A 19,354-nucleotide genomic window follows, 5' to 3' on the forward strand; every position below is an offset into this window, starting at 1 on the left:
TCTCTTCTCCATAAATAAAACCAATATTTTAAAAAGCATATTTTGTATAAGCTCGGGTTGCCTTTGACTGTTATCAAAATGTATAATTTCAAACATTTGAGTGTAAAAACAAAGGAAAAGTAAGAAACTTTGCTGGGAACTTATACCTCTAAGTGCTGTGCATATGTGGCAAGGAATTAATTCCAAAAGGTTTTCTGTACAAATCGATAATTATCTGCATTATTTGTAGTTTCCACAGATTTCTGCATAATACAAACTCCTTTCAAACGGTGTCTGGAACTTATGACCAGTGCATATGGCAGAGGAATCCCTGAAGCTTTTAAAGTGAACACTGTGTACGATGAAGCTGCTGTATAGACGTATTGGCTTCACTGGTTAGCAGCAGTGCGTCAGCCTGTTGTGTGCCTCTGCGCTCTGATTGGCTCAGGGCGCAGTGATGCTGTCTGCATCCTGCTCTGTTAGGCAGGACAAGAGGGGAGGGAAGTTGGAGGCGCGGCACCTTAACAGAAGCGGCTAAAACAATCATTTTATCTCGTCATCTGAAAGATATGTCATCTGTCAACATGTGTGGGACGACAAAAGAAGTCGCCGCATCCAAGCCGTGACCGCATCCAGTGAAGACGGCGGTCAGAAGCAGCCTGACTCAGTAAAGTCTCATCTTTGCACCCAGTGGATGCAGAAAGGGTCACACCAGGAGCCATGAGCGCGTCCGGGGACGACCCGCAGAGTTTACTTTGTTACCAGGTAAAGTGGATTCTGATTCATAAAGTGCAGCGCTAAGGGCAGGTGCGTCACCCGATCGCTGGAACTGATCGGAGCAAAAACAAACTCAGGTGTGGAGAGTTTTCACATTTTAGCATTTTTTTGGTTTCCCTGCACTAACTTTGAGACGCGCCATGTCCAGGAGGACTAAAGTGTTGAGCTATAACGGTGATTGTTGATATATTTATTTTGTTAGGTGTTTTAATTCTGAAATCCCTTCACGTTGCATTGCACAGGCGGACATCAGATCAGGCAGAAATGAACGCGCACCCTTCGGACGAAAGATGCGTCATGGTTACATTATTAGGAGAGCGCAGCGGGTTATTGATTAGGGGTGGATGGATTTCCACAGAGCCCGCTCTATAGGCATTAACAAGTCAACTGCTTTCCCCAGGGGTCACGTGTTGTGTAAAAGAAAAACTGCGTTTTAAAAATATTTTTATTTACTCAGTATTGCACCCAAATGACCTTGACAGAAAGCGTTTGCTTTATACTGGAGAAAACTGGAGAGACCTCAAATGGCACATTCAGTGCCATTTGAGGTCTCCTTCAACTTCTACTGCATAGCTTAATGGACTTGTTGCAGGCAATACCTTTCCAGTCGTGTTATCAGGGTGATTCATGGTAACATCCTGCCTGTGTGCAGGAAACCGATTGAGAAGAACCAGAACTGAACTGGAGAGTCTCAGATATCAATAGACTGCTTTCAAACAAAAATGGGAAATAGCCTCTGGGTTTCTCCCTTGAAGCAAGTTATATGACCTTGTTGTCATGCGTGAAAGGTTGTCCAACTGGAACACCTGGACTGTTTAGTGAGTGTATTTGCAATAAACAGTTAATGATAAGCAATGGTCAGAAGATAATATCAGATTAACAGATTCTCTCAGAATAGCTGACAAAGAACACTGCATGGCAGTAAAACAAAAAAGCCCTGCACTGATACATATGTTATGAAAAGTATCACATTAACAGCTGAATCCAGATATTAACATGCAGCACATAAAGTGGTTTATAACTTTTTTCTGACTGACATTAAAAGCAAACAAAAAATGTCATTTTTCCAGCTGTAGGATTACAAAATCATTAATATTTTTTGCATGCCAAAATAATCAGATATATAATTTAGAATTTAGGAGGACTGGATCAAAATTGTAGAAAACTATTGTATAAAGCTTGTGTTAGGATGGACAAACTGTTTCATATTTACCCAACATATAGTTTAAAATGAGAATCTATCAAATACAGGTGAAATGGTTGTCAGGTTCCAAATTAGACACAAGCTAGAAAATAATAATTATATCACTTAATAATATGGAAATGAGGCAAACAGAAGTAATCTTAGTTTTGTCAAGCCTTTGACGTATTTCCAGATAAATCTAAGCTACAGTGCAAACTTTTTTTTTATTTTGCACTCCCCAATTTACAAATTTAAGTTTTGAAAACCTGCAGCCTGCAGGGCATAAGTGATAGAGCAACATAAAAAATGTCTGCAGAATACTATAAGATTTGTGTGTCAGGTGGTTAAAAAAAGTTTAAAGTGTTAAAAATATCTTATAAAATGTAGCAAGAACACAGTCCTTTTTAAATTAACAGTTATAACTGTGTTCCTTCTTGAAAGGAAAATTGTCTAGTACAGCCTCAGTCAGATAAGATGTATAATATTATAATATTTTTAAGCAAGAAACCATAAATAGTAAGTGATCCTCAGATTGGAGAATGGAAATACATCATGTGTCTAACAAGAATCTTCAACCAATCGGGAAAGATCAGCTTTAGGTGAGTTCCAGCTGACCTGTTCTTATGCCCTATTTCTACAGAGGTAATTTAATGAGAGAGTTTGATGTTAACCAGCAATGGTTGGTGTTGGTCAAGCATTGTACAGCTGATATGCATCACTTTTTTGCATGATTACGCCAGGCTTATTATTTTAATATTCATTCATACTCTCCTAATTAACAAAAACAAAAAACAAAAAAGAAATGTAGAATTATATATTTCTATATTATATATTACTCTAATTAATATTCACCCCACAAAGAACCACTTAAAATCTGTTTGGATTTAGTAACTTCTAAAATTAAGAACTAAGATTTTCACACAAAAAAACTGTATCATATCCTTCAGCTACCAAGTAAAAGAACAGCTACCATGTGAACTTGTACGTTGAACAGCCTGAGTCTGATCCAGTTTAGGAAATTTTCAACATGTGGTCTCTTGCTTGTTCTTTCTCTTCAAACCAGAATCCATGTACTAGTGTTGACTTAGTAGGCTCTTGTTGCCAGAAAGCAGGCTTCACAAGAGAAAAATCAGCTATAAAACTATAAGATGACAAGCTTTATCAAAGCATGTTACACATGAAAAATGGGAATTACACATTTTCAAAAACTAAGATAACCAAAGGTTTCAAAAAAGTTGTTCCTATTTACATAATACTATCTCAAGCGTGGTGGTTGTTTCTAAAAAAAGATAGTTTTAAATTCAACTCAGAGGCATCCAAACAAAGTTTTTATAATGCAGCTGTACTATAGTCTAGTAAAAGTATTAAACACAACCTGGATAAACCTAGTTCTGGTAGGTAAAGGATCAAATCTGAGGTTTTCATTGGCGTTGCAACACTTTATGTAGCCCAGCTTCATGTGAAGTTCGATTATATTTGTTCCACATCCATATTAATAATTTGTTATGGAGTAGATCCAGGAAAAAATTGAGAGAGCTATGATATTGAACCACATGATGATCAACAGATGGGAGATTGTTCTTAAATTAAAATGAAATGCATCCCAGCTTTAAAAATTAATGAAAACAGTTTTTATTTAAAACCAATTATGATCTATTTTGGTCCTATTACAAAGCATTTAATTAATCTGTTTCCTGGCTTGTCCATTTGATGCTAAACAAACTTAAATACTGCTGAGTTTTTTCTGGAGAAAAATAAGTCACAGCTCTGTCATGCACGCCATTGTTTCCACTTTCGACTAGTGTAATTGCAAGTTTAACAGTAGGCAGTTATGTGATGCATGTGATGCTGTTATATAAAAAAATAGTTACACTGAGTTCTTTCAGGCTTCACACAATAAACGCCTTGATATTGAAGTGAACTCTGTCAAAGGAGCACACATGCTGAGGGTAACAATGACCTTAAATTTCCTCTGTTTGTACAGAATCGCTTTATAGATGGCGGTGGGGGTTGTATCTATTTCTGGCTTAATAAGCATCGATAACTATTCTAAAGTTCTGTTTTCCTTTTTTTCCCTCAATTTCTTAGTGCTGTGATGTTCAGGCTTCAGTTGACTCCTGATCTTTGTGCAGTCTGAGTTAAAATCTGTACACATCATCATGGATGACTGTTTAATTTACTCAAATTGGTCATACATATCAATTATTGTATATTGTTTTGATTATAGGAAAATATAATTTTTTTCACATGTATGAGCCTTCTAATATTTGTAGAAAGAAAACAATTAGAAACAGTCTTGTATGTGCGGAGCTGAATGAGATGACTCATGCTACCCATGGGCTGAGGCAGTCAAAACAACCACCCCTCCTATTCTGTCTTCTCCATTTTTTCCTTTCCTGCCTTTGCTTATTCCATCACCTTGTGTTTTCATCCATTTATGTTCAGCCCTCCTCTGAGGGAAGATATGTCTCTTGTGTCTCTAGATTGGAAACGTGCAATGTGGGGGTCAGCAGCCATCTGAAGACATGTTACTAAGTGCCAGTCTTGGCTGTCAGATGCAAACCCTGTTCAGGAAGTGAGAAGTCCAGTAATTAGAATCAGGATCTGTGTCACTGCTGTCAATTCAGGATGCTTCAGGAATGGAGCTAGTGGTTCAGCATGGAAAAGAAATGTGTAGGTTTTTTGATGAAGATTAGCTGATTAAACATACATATGATACTGAAAAGTGGTTGATACAGTAGTTGTCCAAACAACTGGATTGTTTATAAAAAACATTTCAGTACAACATATGAAAAATCAAAAGAATTGCCAACTCGCAAAATATGTAACAAAATTCAGCTTCTTACTGTACTTTCAAAAAATTAATTCAGATCAAATCAGACAAAACCTTTCTTGTTTCAGGTTAGAAACAATTGCTAATTTCATGTGACCTGTAACTGTGGTCGCCCACTCTTAGACACTGTACTCCCCTTTCAGCTGCTAGCAAATTTGGATCTGTACAAGGGGCTGAAAGAACCCTAGATTGCTGTGGTTTGAAAAACTTAAATTTCAGACCTTTGCCATTTTAGTGACTCAGACTCAGTTGATCCATTTTTAAAGCCATGAAAAAAGAATGAAGGTGCTGCAGGTGAAAATCGGTAGGGGTTACTTTGAGAAATACTGAAGAAATTCCAGAACCACTACCCATGTGACAAAGAGGAGCTGCGATGTAGGTCAACTGGTTAGAACTACAATGATACCGGGTCAGCCAAGCCAATACGTCTCCTTTCCATAGGTTGACAAGTTGCAGCAGATAAGGTGCTGGAGAAAATGCAGCATCCAGGAGTTATAGAGCCTTTGGAGAGTCCGCAGGCATCACCTGTGGTTATGGTGCCAAAGAAGGGAACGTTTGATGGAGTGGGTGGATGGAGTTTGATTGGTGAGGGTTCCACTCACATAATGTCTGGTGTTCTTGGATGACATTCTGGATTAAGAGACTTTTGATTAATCTTTGGTAACACTGCATTGCTGGAAAGTACAATATTAAAAGTAAAGGACTTGCATCCTGACAAATGAAGATTCTTGACAAGAGAGCTAATCTTCCTTGGCCTCAGTACAGGTAGCAAAGGGATTGTGATTAATGAGGTGCGGACAAATAGTCTGTGGTCCACTCCCTTGGATTAGAGACAACGGCAGGGGGTCTTTGGATTGGCATTTTATTATAGAAGGTTTGTAAGAGGGTTTCTCTGTATTGCAGCTCCCTGTTTCAGTTGTTGGGGAAGGACAAACCGTTCATCTGGTCACAAGACTATGGAGTGGCAGTGAAAGCTGTTCCACACCAGGGGGAGGAGGCACTAAACCTGGACGTAGCTGAAGTGAGGAAAACTCTGAGGAGAGTCAACCCAAGGAAGACCCAAGGCCCTGATAACATACCTGGGTTGGGTGTACAATGAGTGTGCAGATCAGCTGGCTGGTGTCCTCAAAGAAATTTTTAACACCTTGCTGGACCGATCCATAGTGCCAGCAGGCTTCAAGTCTGCCACCATCCTTCTGGTCCTAAAGAAGCCTCAGGTCACCTCATTTAATGATTTCCGGCCTGTCGCACTGACTCCAATCATGATGAAGTGCTTCGAAAGGCTGGTTAAAAAACACATCATCTCCAGTCAACTGCAACATTCGACCCGTTCCAGTTCGCCTACCGACGGAACCACTCCACTGCGGATGCCATCTGTGCTGCTCTTCACCTGGGCCTGGCATACCTGGAGGAGAAGAACACCCACGTGCGGATGCTGTTCCTGGACTTCGGTTCAGCTTTCAACACCATCATCCCACAGCATCTGATGGGCAAACTGGAACAGCTGGGATTCAATACACCTCTCTGCAATTGGCTGCTAGACTTCCTCACAGACAAAGCTCAGTCAGTCCTGGTTGGACAGTACTCCTCTGATGTCATCATCCTAAGCACAGGCTCCACTCAGGGCTGCTTCCTGAGCCCCCTGTTGTTCACCCTTATGACACATGACTGCGTCCCAAGGTTCACCACCAATCACATTGTGAAATTTGCAGACGACACCACAGTGGTGGGCTTCATCAGAGACAATAAATAAAGTCCTGGACTACAGAGAGGAGGTGGAGCAGCTGATCCTGAATGTGGAGAAGACGAAGGAGATCATCGTTGACTTCAGGAAGAACTGGCACTAACCACTTCACTGGTCATCAACAGCTCAGCTGTAGAGATGGTCAGCAGCACCAAATTCCTGGGGGTGCACATCACAGACACCCTCACCTGGACTGTTAACACCACCTCACTGATCAAAGAGACACAAAAGCGCATATACTTCTTGCGGAGAATGAGGAGAGCCCACCTGCCCCCACCCATCCTCCCCACCTTTCTAAAGAAGCACCGTAGAGAGTGTTCTGACCAGCTGTCTCACTGTGTGGTGTGGAGGCTGGAGCGTCTCAGACTGGAAGAAAGTGAGGAGAGTGGTGAGAACAGCAGAGAAGATCATCGGGGCTCCTCTTCCCTCCATAAAAGACATTTCATCCCAGCGCTAGGTGTCCCGAGCCCGAACATGGACTGTTCTCCGTGCTGCCCTCTGGAAAGAGACTTGGAAGCATCCGATGCAGGTCCAGCAGATTCCAGAACAGTTTATTTCCCACTGCCATTAAACCTCTGAATGTTGTATAAAATTGGATAAAAAAAAAACAAAAAAAAACTGAATGTTTGAATTGTAACTAACATACAGTCATATGTTTACATTATCACTGCTGCTTACCTTTATCACAGCTGCACTTTAAATAATAAAATTAAAATGAAATGAGGTTTTGTAGAAGGCATAGATAGGCAAAGCAATGATAAAACCTTTGTACAGATAGGCGAAGGTCATGCTTTCAAACTTGAGAAACCTCAAATAAACAACCAAACAGTAAAAATGTCTTAACACCTAAAAAACAAAATCTATTTTTCGTATCAACATTTTGAAATTGTGAATAGACAAAGAAGAATTAATTGTTCAGTACAATAAAGTTTTTTGCAGCTTACCCTGCATGCTCTAACAGAGCATTCTTACATGGATGTTTTATATAGCACATTGATTGCTCCACTTAATCTGGGACACAGGGACTCATTGCTGCTTAACTATTTGAATGTGTTTTACTGTGCAGCTGCACTCTGTATTTTAAAAAATATAATTTTTTTTTTCAAATACGAGATTTCAAGAAGTTAGGTTAAGAAAATTAGCTAACAATAACAATAAAAAGATAAAGTCAAAAGAAACAGGTTTTTGATTAATTCTCAGAACTTCAGTCAAAATCAATTTTTGGATGAAAGGGAGATTTTCCGAATCTAAATAGGCCACTGTGTGACTTTAGTTTTCATTACCAGTCTGGGAATCCAGCATATTTTTAGGGACTTTTGCTTTACTTGAAAATACATGTTGAATCTCTTGGTGATTGATGCCACTGCTCTATTTTTGGCTCCCACATGCTGAGACATCAGAAGATGCTGAGTTATTGTTGTGGCACTAAAGATGCAGCAAGCAAAAATAAGTTAGCTTTGCGTTAGTTTTCATTTATGCAAAAATATTCACATTTTGGCATGTTAAATTAACAAACTAAATGTTTTTATTCAAATTTTCAAATCCTATTACAGTTTCTCATTTATATCAATGTCTCTGCTTTGAAGGGCTCATTTCTAACAGCCATAGATCTTTTTATCTGAACCATTCTCATGTAGCACTGTCTGGATGTTTTAGATCATTGTTCTGCTCAGATTTGTAACTCTATCCCCAATCTGGAGTCTTTTACAACATTGGTCAGGTTTCTTAGAGGACTGTCCCTTATTTAGCTTTAATCAGCAATCAACTCTGACAACTGTCTATGTCTGATGTCCATGGGGCCATGATAGTGTGTTCTGCATGATGCAGTGCTAGTTTTTTCCACCTCCTGAATAGTTTTGCATTCCTTTTGGGCCTCATCTAACCTGAACACTGTTTTCACATGTTTCTTCTCCTTCCACGATGGCCTTCTTCTTGCCACTCTTCTCTAACAGACAGGTTTATGGGGTGCCCAACTTACAGTTGTCCTGCTAAAAGATTCTCCAACCAGAACTATGAATCTCTGCAGCTCCTCCAGACGTTCTGTGTGTATTTTTTTACTACTCCTCTGAAAATGGTTTCCTTGCCCAGCCTGGCAATTTAGGTGTTCCTGTTGTTGGGTTTTCAAATGTTTCATCATCACATGATAACCAGCTCACTGTTATATGTCCAAAGCTTGGTAAATTTTTTCACAACCCAACCCTTCTTTAAAGTTCTCCACAGATTTATCACAGAAAATTAATCTATAATGTTCTCAGAAAAATCTGTGGCCTTTGTGGAACAGCTGCATTTGTCCTTGGGAAGAATGACGGAGGAACAGAGATGCGATTGTAGAATAAAGCGGACTTATCCAAATGCACTCAATACTTTTCCAGTATTTATTTGAGGAGAACCGATGGAAATGATGGAACATTTTCTTTCCAGTTTGTGCACTCCTTTGTGTTAGGCTTTTGGAAAACAAAATCCCCAAAAAATCCATAATAGATTGTGTTTTTAATGTTGCACAGATTTGCAAAGCAAGAAAATTAGACCTCAAACAACTTACTGAAATGGGAATGCATGATAAAGAGATACACAGTTTACAGGAATAATGTATTCCTAAATCTGATATTGATTAATTGAAATGAAAGGTTTGTTTATTATGGTCAATCCTCCAAAGTGTACAACATTACAGTTAAAAATCAGCGACCAGTAAACAACAACCAGTAAAGGTCCGCAGACATTTTTAATTATAATCCGTTACTGTAAACAGAGCTTAACACTGAAATACAATGAGGTGTTTATGCATCCATGTTATACATTGACTTTTATAATAAAAAATAGAAAAAAATAGAAAATTTTTCCATTTTAAAATCTAAAGCGTTTTTTAAAGTAGAGAACAAAAATCATTTGTACATAGACAATTTCCTGATTCACATATTTAATAAAACACCTAAACTGACCGTTTGTTTTTGTCTTTATTTTTTATGGTTTAATGAGAGAAGTGGGTTTTAGGCTGCCCTGCAAGGCTTTTAAAACTTGGTTTGAATGGTGACAAAGCCATTCTCAAGCCAATATCAAGGTGCTCATTCGTGAGCCTGGATAAATATTTATTTTTGATTATGTTCATGGTGGAGAATCCTGCTTCACAGCAGCAGGTTGAGCCAAACATGCTCAAAATTTGCAGGATCATCTTTGAGCACACCATTTAACTTTTCTTTCAGTAATTCACTGCGTTTCTTCCAGCACTTTCTCTGTTTTCTTTTTCTCATTGTCTTCTCCTTCTTTCCCACCACCTGGCTTGCCGCAGGTTTGCCTGCTGTGTCTAAAAGTAGCTTGCAGCAGCAACCCAGACTGACACAGCTCATTGGCTAATTTGTATCACGTGTAGCCCGGCCCCGGATGCTCCGGAGGGCTTTACCATGTTAAGAGGAGAAGCGGCGCAAATGAAGTAGACACTGCCGTCGGATAACAAGCAGTAATTTATAAATGTTTTATATCCGGTTGGGTCCGTTTTAGGCAGCAGGTGGGTTTGGATCCGGACTGTGGTCCACTAATGCGTGACCTCTGGTCCATTATATTTAAAGGATAAATTAAAACTTTACAGAACATTTGCACTTGTCTAAATAAAATTGTTAAATTCCTTTCTTTAATCACAATATTCTAATTAAGACCAATAAAAGCTGAATAATATTCAAAAAAGACTACAAAAACCAAGGAGCTGGTGGTTTAAAAACATCTGGAGGGCAACACCTATCAAAATTTGCATGTGATTTACTGGTAAGATCTTGGAAAATATTTTAGCTTTTTATGAGAATGCCCTTTTCTTACGTTTAAACAATTTGAGTTCATCTTTAATTCTTTAATTCCTCTGTATAGCACGTAATAAGCAAGCTGCTCCTGTCTACATGTGCCACAGCTGGTTATCTCCATAAAGGGCAGAACCTCAAGGACATGCAGACATTTTGGGTCTAGCACTGGGGGAGTTCTGTGCTGCAGAGGCACTAATCTGTATGAGTCATAAACCTTATCCAAAAGCTGTTCCTGATACCTAGCTGGAGGACAAGAGAGAAAATAAATGGTTGCCAGGTTATGGAACTGGGGGGCAACACACAGATCGTTTTCCCTGCAAGCTTTAAGGGTTCACAGATGTGCTCAGCAGCACAAAAACAAAAACTTAGAAGTGCAATGTAGGCTGTTAATTAGCTTAAGCACTTAATGTGACACAAGGGAGGTGGGATGTGAATGACAGGGAACCAATAACCTGTTAAAAAGACACTCAACTGCACGGCTGTGCCAATATAAAGGTGCTATTACTGAGCTGTGACCAGTATAACATAACTAATATCTGCAGTTAAATACAGCTCTTTTTAAAAATTACACACTTTACATACTATGAATTGATGGAAAGTCTTTCTTTCATGACATATCAGTGCAAAACTTGAGCATGAATTTATGTTGGATATTTTTATAGCATGTCATGTCCCCGCCTCTCTGGTTTGTTTTTAGACCAGATCAATCCAAATTGATCTCATCGAACAGTCTGCCACTCACTGAGGGATAAAGCTTTTAGAGTTGTGTTTTTATCTGCTCTCTCTTGCAGAGTGCCTGTATAATTTGGTATGGCTCTGGTTCTAATGCCTCCAGCTTATTTGAAAATACATTACACAGAACCCATATTTACCAGCACAGCTGCAGATAACGTACCATGTTTTTGAGACAGGATCTGGATTACAACTTTAGAGTAGAGAGAGTTTTGACTAGTTGGTAAAACTACAAAGTCAGAAATTTTTTTCCTTAATCTAGGTTTAAAGTTTAAATCTTTCCCATAGATAACATATAAAGAAAAGATTTATTGCAAGATAGTTGCTGCACTGTTTTTGCATCTCTGCCTTGTCACATTTTAGACATTCCCGGAATTCTTTTTTTGCATTGTAACCTGAGGGGCAGATGTGTTCCTTTCCAAATAATCATGGTGCTTCATTAAAAGGAAAGATTAGCTAGAAATGTACTAAAATAATATTACAAACAGTTTCATTTATCACCAATCAGTCCTCTTCATCAACAATGTCAAGTTTTTCTCCTTATAAAGCTACCGGTATTGATTGATTGGCTGAATTTTCTTCACTTGTCACCTTGAATTTAGCTGCCCTTGGTGTAGCGACCTGTGCAGGACCCAACCCGGAATGCTGGATGCTTAATAGTTAAATCAAAGCCATGTTTTACCATTATTAAGCTCATAACTATTTGACTCCTTGAGGAACTCATGATCGTCTGCTGACCTTTAGATATAAAAGAAAGACAATTACATTTTGACATAAATAATACTCCAAGGCCTTGGTGCAGAACAAATCAACGCACACCGACGATAACAAAACGTGTACTTTGCTCAAAAAAAGCCCACAAATACAGATATAATATACTGTATATGCTTGGGAAATCATTTTGGAAGTTTCGAATCTTGATTTAACTGATATTATACTCGCAGCATCAGTCAAATATGGTGGTGGTAATGGGATGGTCTAGGCTGCTTTGCTGCTTCAAGACCTGGACAACTTGTCATAACTGATGCAACTATGAATGGTGTCTTGTGGGAAATGCTAAAGGAAAATATCTGACACTTGTTGCATGACCTCAAACCAGCCATCCTTGCTTGAAAATCCTCCAATGGGCTGATTGAAATAACTGCAATCAGAGGGGCCCAAAATTCCTCCTCTATGATATAAAGGGCTCAGTGGCAGTTCTAACAGTGTTTAACCTCAAAGAATCTCTAATCCTGCTTTGGGTGCTTTATCTGAAATACTCCAAAATAGCCTAACACTGAAAAAAACTAAATAGAAGGCAGAAAACCTAAACTCAAAACATTACTGAAGAATGAGATCATGGCAAAGGTCCAACATCTGAAATAACTTCCAAGACTTTATTACATCACAGAAAAAATTTTTTATTGTGCAGGAGGGCTTGTGTGGTAATACTTTCCCAAAGGATTTACTGCTGTACTGTCTGTATTTTGATGCATGCACACCACGTTGAAGTAGAATTAGTTCAAATTTATTACACTGTCCAGAGCTGTAATTCTTCTTCTGCTGTTACACTTTCATCATCTGCACAAAACCACAAATCAGAATCAGTTTGGCCAGAAGTATGCATTTCTAATTAAGTAACTTTATTCTTTAAAAGGAATAACTCTCTTGGGATACTGATGCTCAATTATGGAACGAAAATGAAATCCCCATGTACTTATATGGTGCTTTGAGTATGAGAAAGAAAGCAGAAAAGCAGCTCCAGATGGAAAGTGCAAATTAGGTGGAGTTCCTGGGAGCTTTAATCTTTTTTTTTTCTTTTACATTTTACAAATAATATGTGTTTGTGTTAGCAAGAATGTTCAAAAGCAAAACAAAAATCTTTTGATTAACATATATAGATCTATAATATACTATATGCACAAATTAACATTGAGGATCCTGCCATGTTTTCGCATATCAATATTTCTAAAAGGAAAGCTGTTTCTGCCAGCGACATCTTGACAGTATTGGGAACCAGAAAGGAATCAATAAATATTTAGCATTTAAATACAGAGAAATAGTTAAAAATTCCATGGAAAAGTATTCCAAAAATGTACAAAGGGGGCCAAAGTAAATGAAGCCATCCAATTCAGGATAACAAACACCTGATGGAATATTGATGAACCCCACAGGCGGACCCCACACAAAAATCAAGAACAACGTCGTTTCTATAAACAACAGTTTGTAAACCTACGGGAATCGCTCAAGCCAACAAATCACCATAGCTGGAAATAATATTCAAAATAAAAAAAACATAGCTAATTACAAAGTTTTCTTTCTAGCCATTTCCTTTTTCAGACCTTTGGTGGCTCTCACAGAGCCAATTTCTCCTGTAATGCAGAAAAAAACCTTAGACAGGGATTTAAAACCAGGACTAGAACCAGGCAACAGTGCTAACAACAATAGCTATGTTTACATGAACAAAATCCCTTGAATGGATTCAAACATATTCAGAGTAAGATTCTTATCTTCAGGTAACACAGAGTACATGTCAGATTAAATAATACTACTTCAGCGATAGTATCTAGGTGTTACTTTATTGTATGTCTCGTACCATGTCTGTTGGTTGTGCTGTTCTTTTTATATCTCTTTGCAGGTGATGAAGCAGACTGAAAATGTTTTATCATTATCTCCCTTTTATCTCCTATTTCTTTAATCTTTTCTCCGTTTTTCTGTTTTTCCTCTTCTTTTCTACTTACATTGCAGTGTCCATATAATCTGTAAAACTCCATGCATAATTATATTAAAGCAATTGATATGCATAAAACGAGCAGAACTCTATGGCGATAGCCGTACTGCTCCACTTGTGAAAGTAAAATCTGTTGGGTTCTTTTTGGCATCAAGACAATTATTCTTATTGCCACATTGCCAGACAGGACACTGTTAAAAAAAACAACACAAAAGAAAAAAACATATTCAGAGCGAAAAAAATTATGAATCCAGCATTTGTATGGCCACAAAATAATCTAATTAAGACGTGTATTTAAACACACCATGAAAAATTTAGGATATAAGCAGTTCGGCATGTAAAGAGGTATCGGACGTCCCTAAAACAACAAACTACAGAGGAAGAAGCTGGAAGAAGTCTGTGTTGTATAAAAAAGACAACACAGTATCAAAATGTAATTTAGAGAGCCCAGAATGGATCCATGCCAGGTTCTGAGAGGTTTTAAGGTGTTATTGCTTTCCGTAATCAAGCAACAAGAACTCCGACTCAGCAACTCATGCTGTTGGTGTTTTTGCATTACAGGATGAGATGGTGGGATGGAATTAAAATTCCTCCTAGTTTTGCATTGCTGCAAATATTACAGAAAAGACAAAGACTGCAAGAGGATTACTCTTCCCACAGAGCCACAGTAACGCAGTCAAAGGTTCCATTAAACAAAAGACACTTTAAACACGTTTAAAAGTTTTTCATTTAGTTAAAAATATATTCTCAGTTAACCCTACATTTCATGTTTCATGTGGTTTTGACACTATTTTAGATTAATTGACTGTAAGCATGCACCCATTTTAACGAGGTATAAAACATTAAATAATGAGGTCTAAATAATAAGGAAGTCTTTCATGCAGTAACAAAAAGAAACGTTGTTAGCTTCTACTGAACTTGACCAATAATTACATACAGAGCTAAACAAAATAAAACACCAAACATACTTAATAAACTTATTTAAAGTTTTCTTTTTTACCTTTTGCTGTGGAATGATTGTTTTCAAGGAAACTGATGAATGTATTTTTGTACTAGAGGATGTCAGGGCATTTTATGCAGAGACACAAGACTCAATATACTCAATATAGTCTCAATAAAGACTCAATATAGTCTGTGTTAGAGGATAAAAATCAGATCAGCTGTGAAGTCATGAGCTGCTGTGAGCCTGCAGTCCTGGGTTTTTTGACTGGACCTGTACAACTTGCAATCTTTCCATTTCAGTGATCTAGCTGCAGTCAAAGAATAGCCAAAGACCACAAGATACTGCTTTATTAACTATTTGACATTCAGGTCTATTTTTGCTTACTTTTTTTGGTGACTATTTGTAACAGCTCTAGCTGCTTCTTACAGTTGTAACAGTACACTGTGTGCAGAATTATTAGGCAAATGAGTATTTCGACCACATGATCCTTTTCATGCATTTTGTCCTACTCCAAGCTGTATAGACTTGGAGGCCAAGTACCATTTAAGTTAATCATGTGGTGAGCATCTCTGTAATGAGAAGGGGTGTAGCCTAATGACATCAACACCCTATATAAGGTGTGCCTAATTATTAGGCAACTTCCTTTCCTTTGGCAAATGGGTCAAAAAAGAGATCTGACAGACTCTGAAGAGTCAAAAATTGTCCGATGTCTTTCAGAGGGGTGCGGCAGTTGGCAAATAGCCAACAGGGACGCAAGAAGCGTGTTAAAAAAAGAAGACGCAAAGTAACTCCCCATGAATTGAGAAGGATCAAGCGTGAAGCTGCCAGGAAGCAATTAGCCACCAGTTGTGCCATATTTCAGAGCTGCAACATGTCTGGAGTGCCGAGAAGCACAAGGTGCTCAATACTCAGGGACCTGGACAAGGTAAGGAAAGCTGAAAAAAGGCCACCTTTGAACAAGAGACACAAGACAAAACGCAAAGAATGGGCCAGGAAATATCTGAAGGCTGATTTCTCCAAGGTGTTTAGGTCTGATGAAATGAGAGTGAGTCTTGATGGGCCAGATGGATGGGCACCAGGCTGGATCAGTAAAGGGCAGCAAGTTCCTTATCGACTCAGACGCATGCAAGGTGGAGGTGGGGTACTGGTATGGGCTGGTATCATCAAAGATGAGCTTGTGGAACCTTTTCAGGTTAATGAAGGAGTCCAGATCAACTCCCAGACCTACTGCCAATTTCTGGAAGACATCTTCAAACAGTGGTACAAGAAGAATTCGCCATCATTCAAGAAAAACATGATATTCATGCAGGACAATGCTCCATCACACGCATCAAAATACACCACAGCATGGCTGGCCAGAGAAGTCTAAAAGGAGAAAAATAATGATATGGCCCCCCTGTTTACCTGATCTGAACCCCATCGAGGTCAGATCAGGTGAACTGTGGTCCTTCGTGAAATGTGAGATCTACAGGAAGGGAAAATGGTCCACCTCTCTGAACAGTGTCTGGGACGCTGTGGTGGCTGCTGCACACAATGTGGATCGCAAACAGATCAAGACACTGACAGAATCTATGGATGGAAGGCTTTTGAGCGTCATGGTGAAGAAAGGTGGATATATTGGTCACTGATTTGTTTGTTTTTTAGTTTTTGAATGCTGCAAATGTTTATTTCTGAATTTTGAGTTATTATATTGGTTTACCTGGTGAAAATAAACAAGCGAGATGGGAGATTTGGCTTTTATTACATTGCCTAATAATTCTGCACAGTAATTTTTACCTGCACACACAGACCTCCTCATAAAATGGCCAAATCTAAAAAACAAAACAGAAAAAACACATAAACTTCCAAAAATATTAGACTTTGATATTAAGGAGTCTTTTGGGTTGATTGAGGACACAATTGTGGCCCAATAATAAAAATAATCCTCAAAAATCAACCTGCCTAATAATTCTGCACACAGTGTATGCATGCAGTCACTTCAAACTAGAAGTTAAGCATTAACTATTTTGACGCATTCATGCAGAGAAATAAAAAAACATTGTGCAGTTACACTGTTACTTCCCTTAGAAGTTTTTATAACATTATACCCTTTTGGTCATAAGACCTATGAAATTACATTGGACAACAAACACCACAGATCAAGAGAAGGCTGCAGCATTTTTATCTGTGATAGTTAAACCATCTGCAGTAAGGTCCAGTAGCAGTTTGCCAATAGAAGTCCAACTGAAGGATGCAGCACTCTAGTAATTTGATTTATATGACCCTGGATAGCAGAGTCCTGTCCATTCCTCAAATAACTCATCCTAATGCCTCCGGACGGCATCTTTTTGTGTGCTCTTGGTGTTAATTGCCACTTGACGTTTAATAATATATGTCTATACAAGAAACTCAGATCCTGGATTATCTGCAAACTTTCTTTTATTTGAAAGACTTAAATCAAATCGTGTCAGAAAACCTCCAGGCTTTCAATAACTTAAAAGATATTCATACCCTTGAACCCTTTCACATTCTGATACATTACAACCATAAAGTTAGGGGTATGTTGTGTATTTTATGTTATAAGACATCAGCCTACACAATGTTACACAAAACTGCTTAATGGAGAGTAAATTAAATAATGCATTGAATAATGTTTTTATTTAATTAAAAAAAATTTATATTTACCCTGAATACACCATGCCATTGGGACGTATGGTGTTGGTAGAAGGTCAACAAGGCTGTTCAAGTTTAATGCAAAGATGATTTCAGCTAAATATGGGGAGATTGTTCTAGAATCATCAACCTTTTACAGGCTGAGAGCTAATTCGTGGTTACTGAGTCATAGGAAGAGCTACCAATTCTGACCTATAGGCTGGAGAAGTCAGTATTCACCTATACCTCATACATACTTTTTTAATGTTTCTTTTCATTTCTAATTTCCTTTTAGACAATGTCAAAAGGAAATTAGAAATGCAAATGTGATTAAAAAAGAAGAACAACAAAATAATGTTAAATTTCAAACATAGCTGAGTTGTGCTGTTTTCAGAACATGCTGAGCGCACCCCATATGGGGCGACTGCGCTGCTTCCCCAGTTCTTGAAGATGTGGTAAAGGCTGGCAAAGATCTGAAACAGTGATGGCGCATTGCCTTCTAGCAGGACGGCAGCCCTGAGTATGCATCCAGGGCTGCAGTGGAATGGTTAGGATCAGAAGAGCTCTGCATTTTTTAGAAAGATCCAGTCCAAGGTCGGACCTAAATGCAGATGGAGTCACTGCATGTAATCTGAATAATCTTAAAATATTCCACAGATAAAGAAGGGAATTGATTCTGATTCAACTCAAAATATTATTGACTTTTCAGGGTATTTTTCAAGAATGCTGGCAAGAATGTAGTTATCATTTTGAAAACCCAAAATAGTGTTCACTGTATACTGAAGACATCCTGTTGTAAAGAATGGTGTAATCTGCTCCAAAACAGGAACAAAAATGAACTGTGATGTTAACTGATCTGTCTTCTGCCTGCGTGTCTGTGTGTGTGTATCTGCCAGAGACCTGATGAGGATGTGGTAGTGGACCAGGGAGGGACCAGCTCTGTGATGAATGTTCATTACGAGAAAGAGGAGCTAGAAGGTGAGAAAAATACACATTTAGACAATTGTATCAGTTGTATATGTCTGGTTGTCTTTTCAGAACAATTTGCATTGGTTTCTCTTTTTGATCCCTCCAGCATATGATTTTATGACTATAAATAAAGATACATATAAAAGCATGTTCATGCCCATGAAAAAAAATTTTTCCCATGAAGAAAAAGAAAGCCATATTTGAACTTATGTTATTTTTAGTTTCTTAGACTTAAAACATTTTTTTGATACTCAGAGATATATGTAGTTGAGTAATGTCACATTGTTTAGAACAGAAAGCAGGATTTATCATCCTTGTTTCCTATTGAGACTCAGCTGAAAGCACTTGAGCCAAACAATCTGTCACCTCCACCTGTAGCATAGTCTCAATGAGTTTGTTTATTTAGGAATGTTTTTCATGCATGTATATGCATATATGAGGCCTAGGCCGAAGTTCAACTGAAGAAACCAAATTTCTTGCCCTCATCATCAGATGCTCTCTGCCTCTGACGCAAACCAATCATCTTTGAACCATAGCTCCACAAAGCCCTTTCAGCATCCAGAGTTCATCTTAAAAGCTCTTCAAATCCCCGACTCAGCCTGCTACCTAGCCAGCGCAAGCAGTGGTTGTGCTATGTCTGATTTTGACTCAGATGGCTCCGATTCAATCCACCTCAATCCCCTTCTCCACTATTGTAGCTAAACTCCATCTGGATTTTCCATGGTGCTTTTTTAACCTCATCCCTATCAGAGTGTAATCCACCTGGACTTTTACTGCATTCCCCGTCACATCTCAGTCGGTCCAGCAGAAGACTGCCATGTTCAGCCTGGCTCTGCCAGAGGTTTCTTCCTAAAGGGGATTTTTTTTCCTCTCCACTCTCGCTTCATGCTTGCTCATCATGGATAATTTCATGCAAACCTGTGCTTTTCCAAGCTGGACATCTATCTTCCGGGTCCTGAGTGAAGTACTAGAATCAACTTATGCAGTCTACTGGATCTCACCAATGCAGCAGCTCAGCAGATAATCTGGCCAACCGGCAGTCTATGGACTGAGCCAACTTCATCT

The 19,354-nt window shown here is 38.6% G+C and overlaps 1 protein-coding gene across 1 annotated transcript in view; it reads left to right on the plus strand.

The window, feature by feature from the left end:
- Window positions 1-492: 492 nt before the first annotated feature.
- The window catches only part of LOC107082087 (electroneutral sodium bicarbonate exchanger 1-like), a 50,408-nt gene continuing 31,546 nt past the window's right edge, over window positions 493-19,354 (plus strand). The window contains exons 1-2 of the mRNA XM_015370550.1: window positions 493-744; window positions 18,217-18,298. Of these exons, the coding sequence (XP_015226036.1) occupies window positions 700-744; window positions 18,217-18,298 (127 nt within the window). The 5' untranslated portion in view covers window positions 493-699. The remainder of the gene's footprint in view (window positions 745-18,216; window positions 18,299-19,354) is intronic.

The sequence above is a fragment of the Cyprinodon variegatus genome, unplaced genomic scaffold (genome assembly GCF_000732505.1).
Source record: "Cyprinodon variegatus isolate N-32 unplaced genomic scaffold, C_variegatus-1.0 Scaffold47, whole genome shotgun sequence".
Lineage (NCBI taxonomy): Eukaryota > Metazoa > Chordata > Actinopteri > Cyprinodontiformes > Cyprinodontidae > Cyprinodon > Cyprinodon variegatus.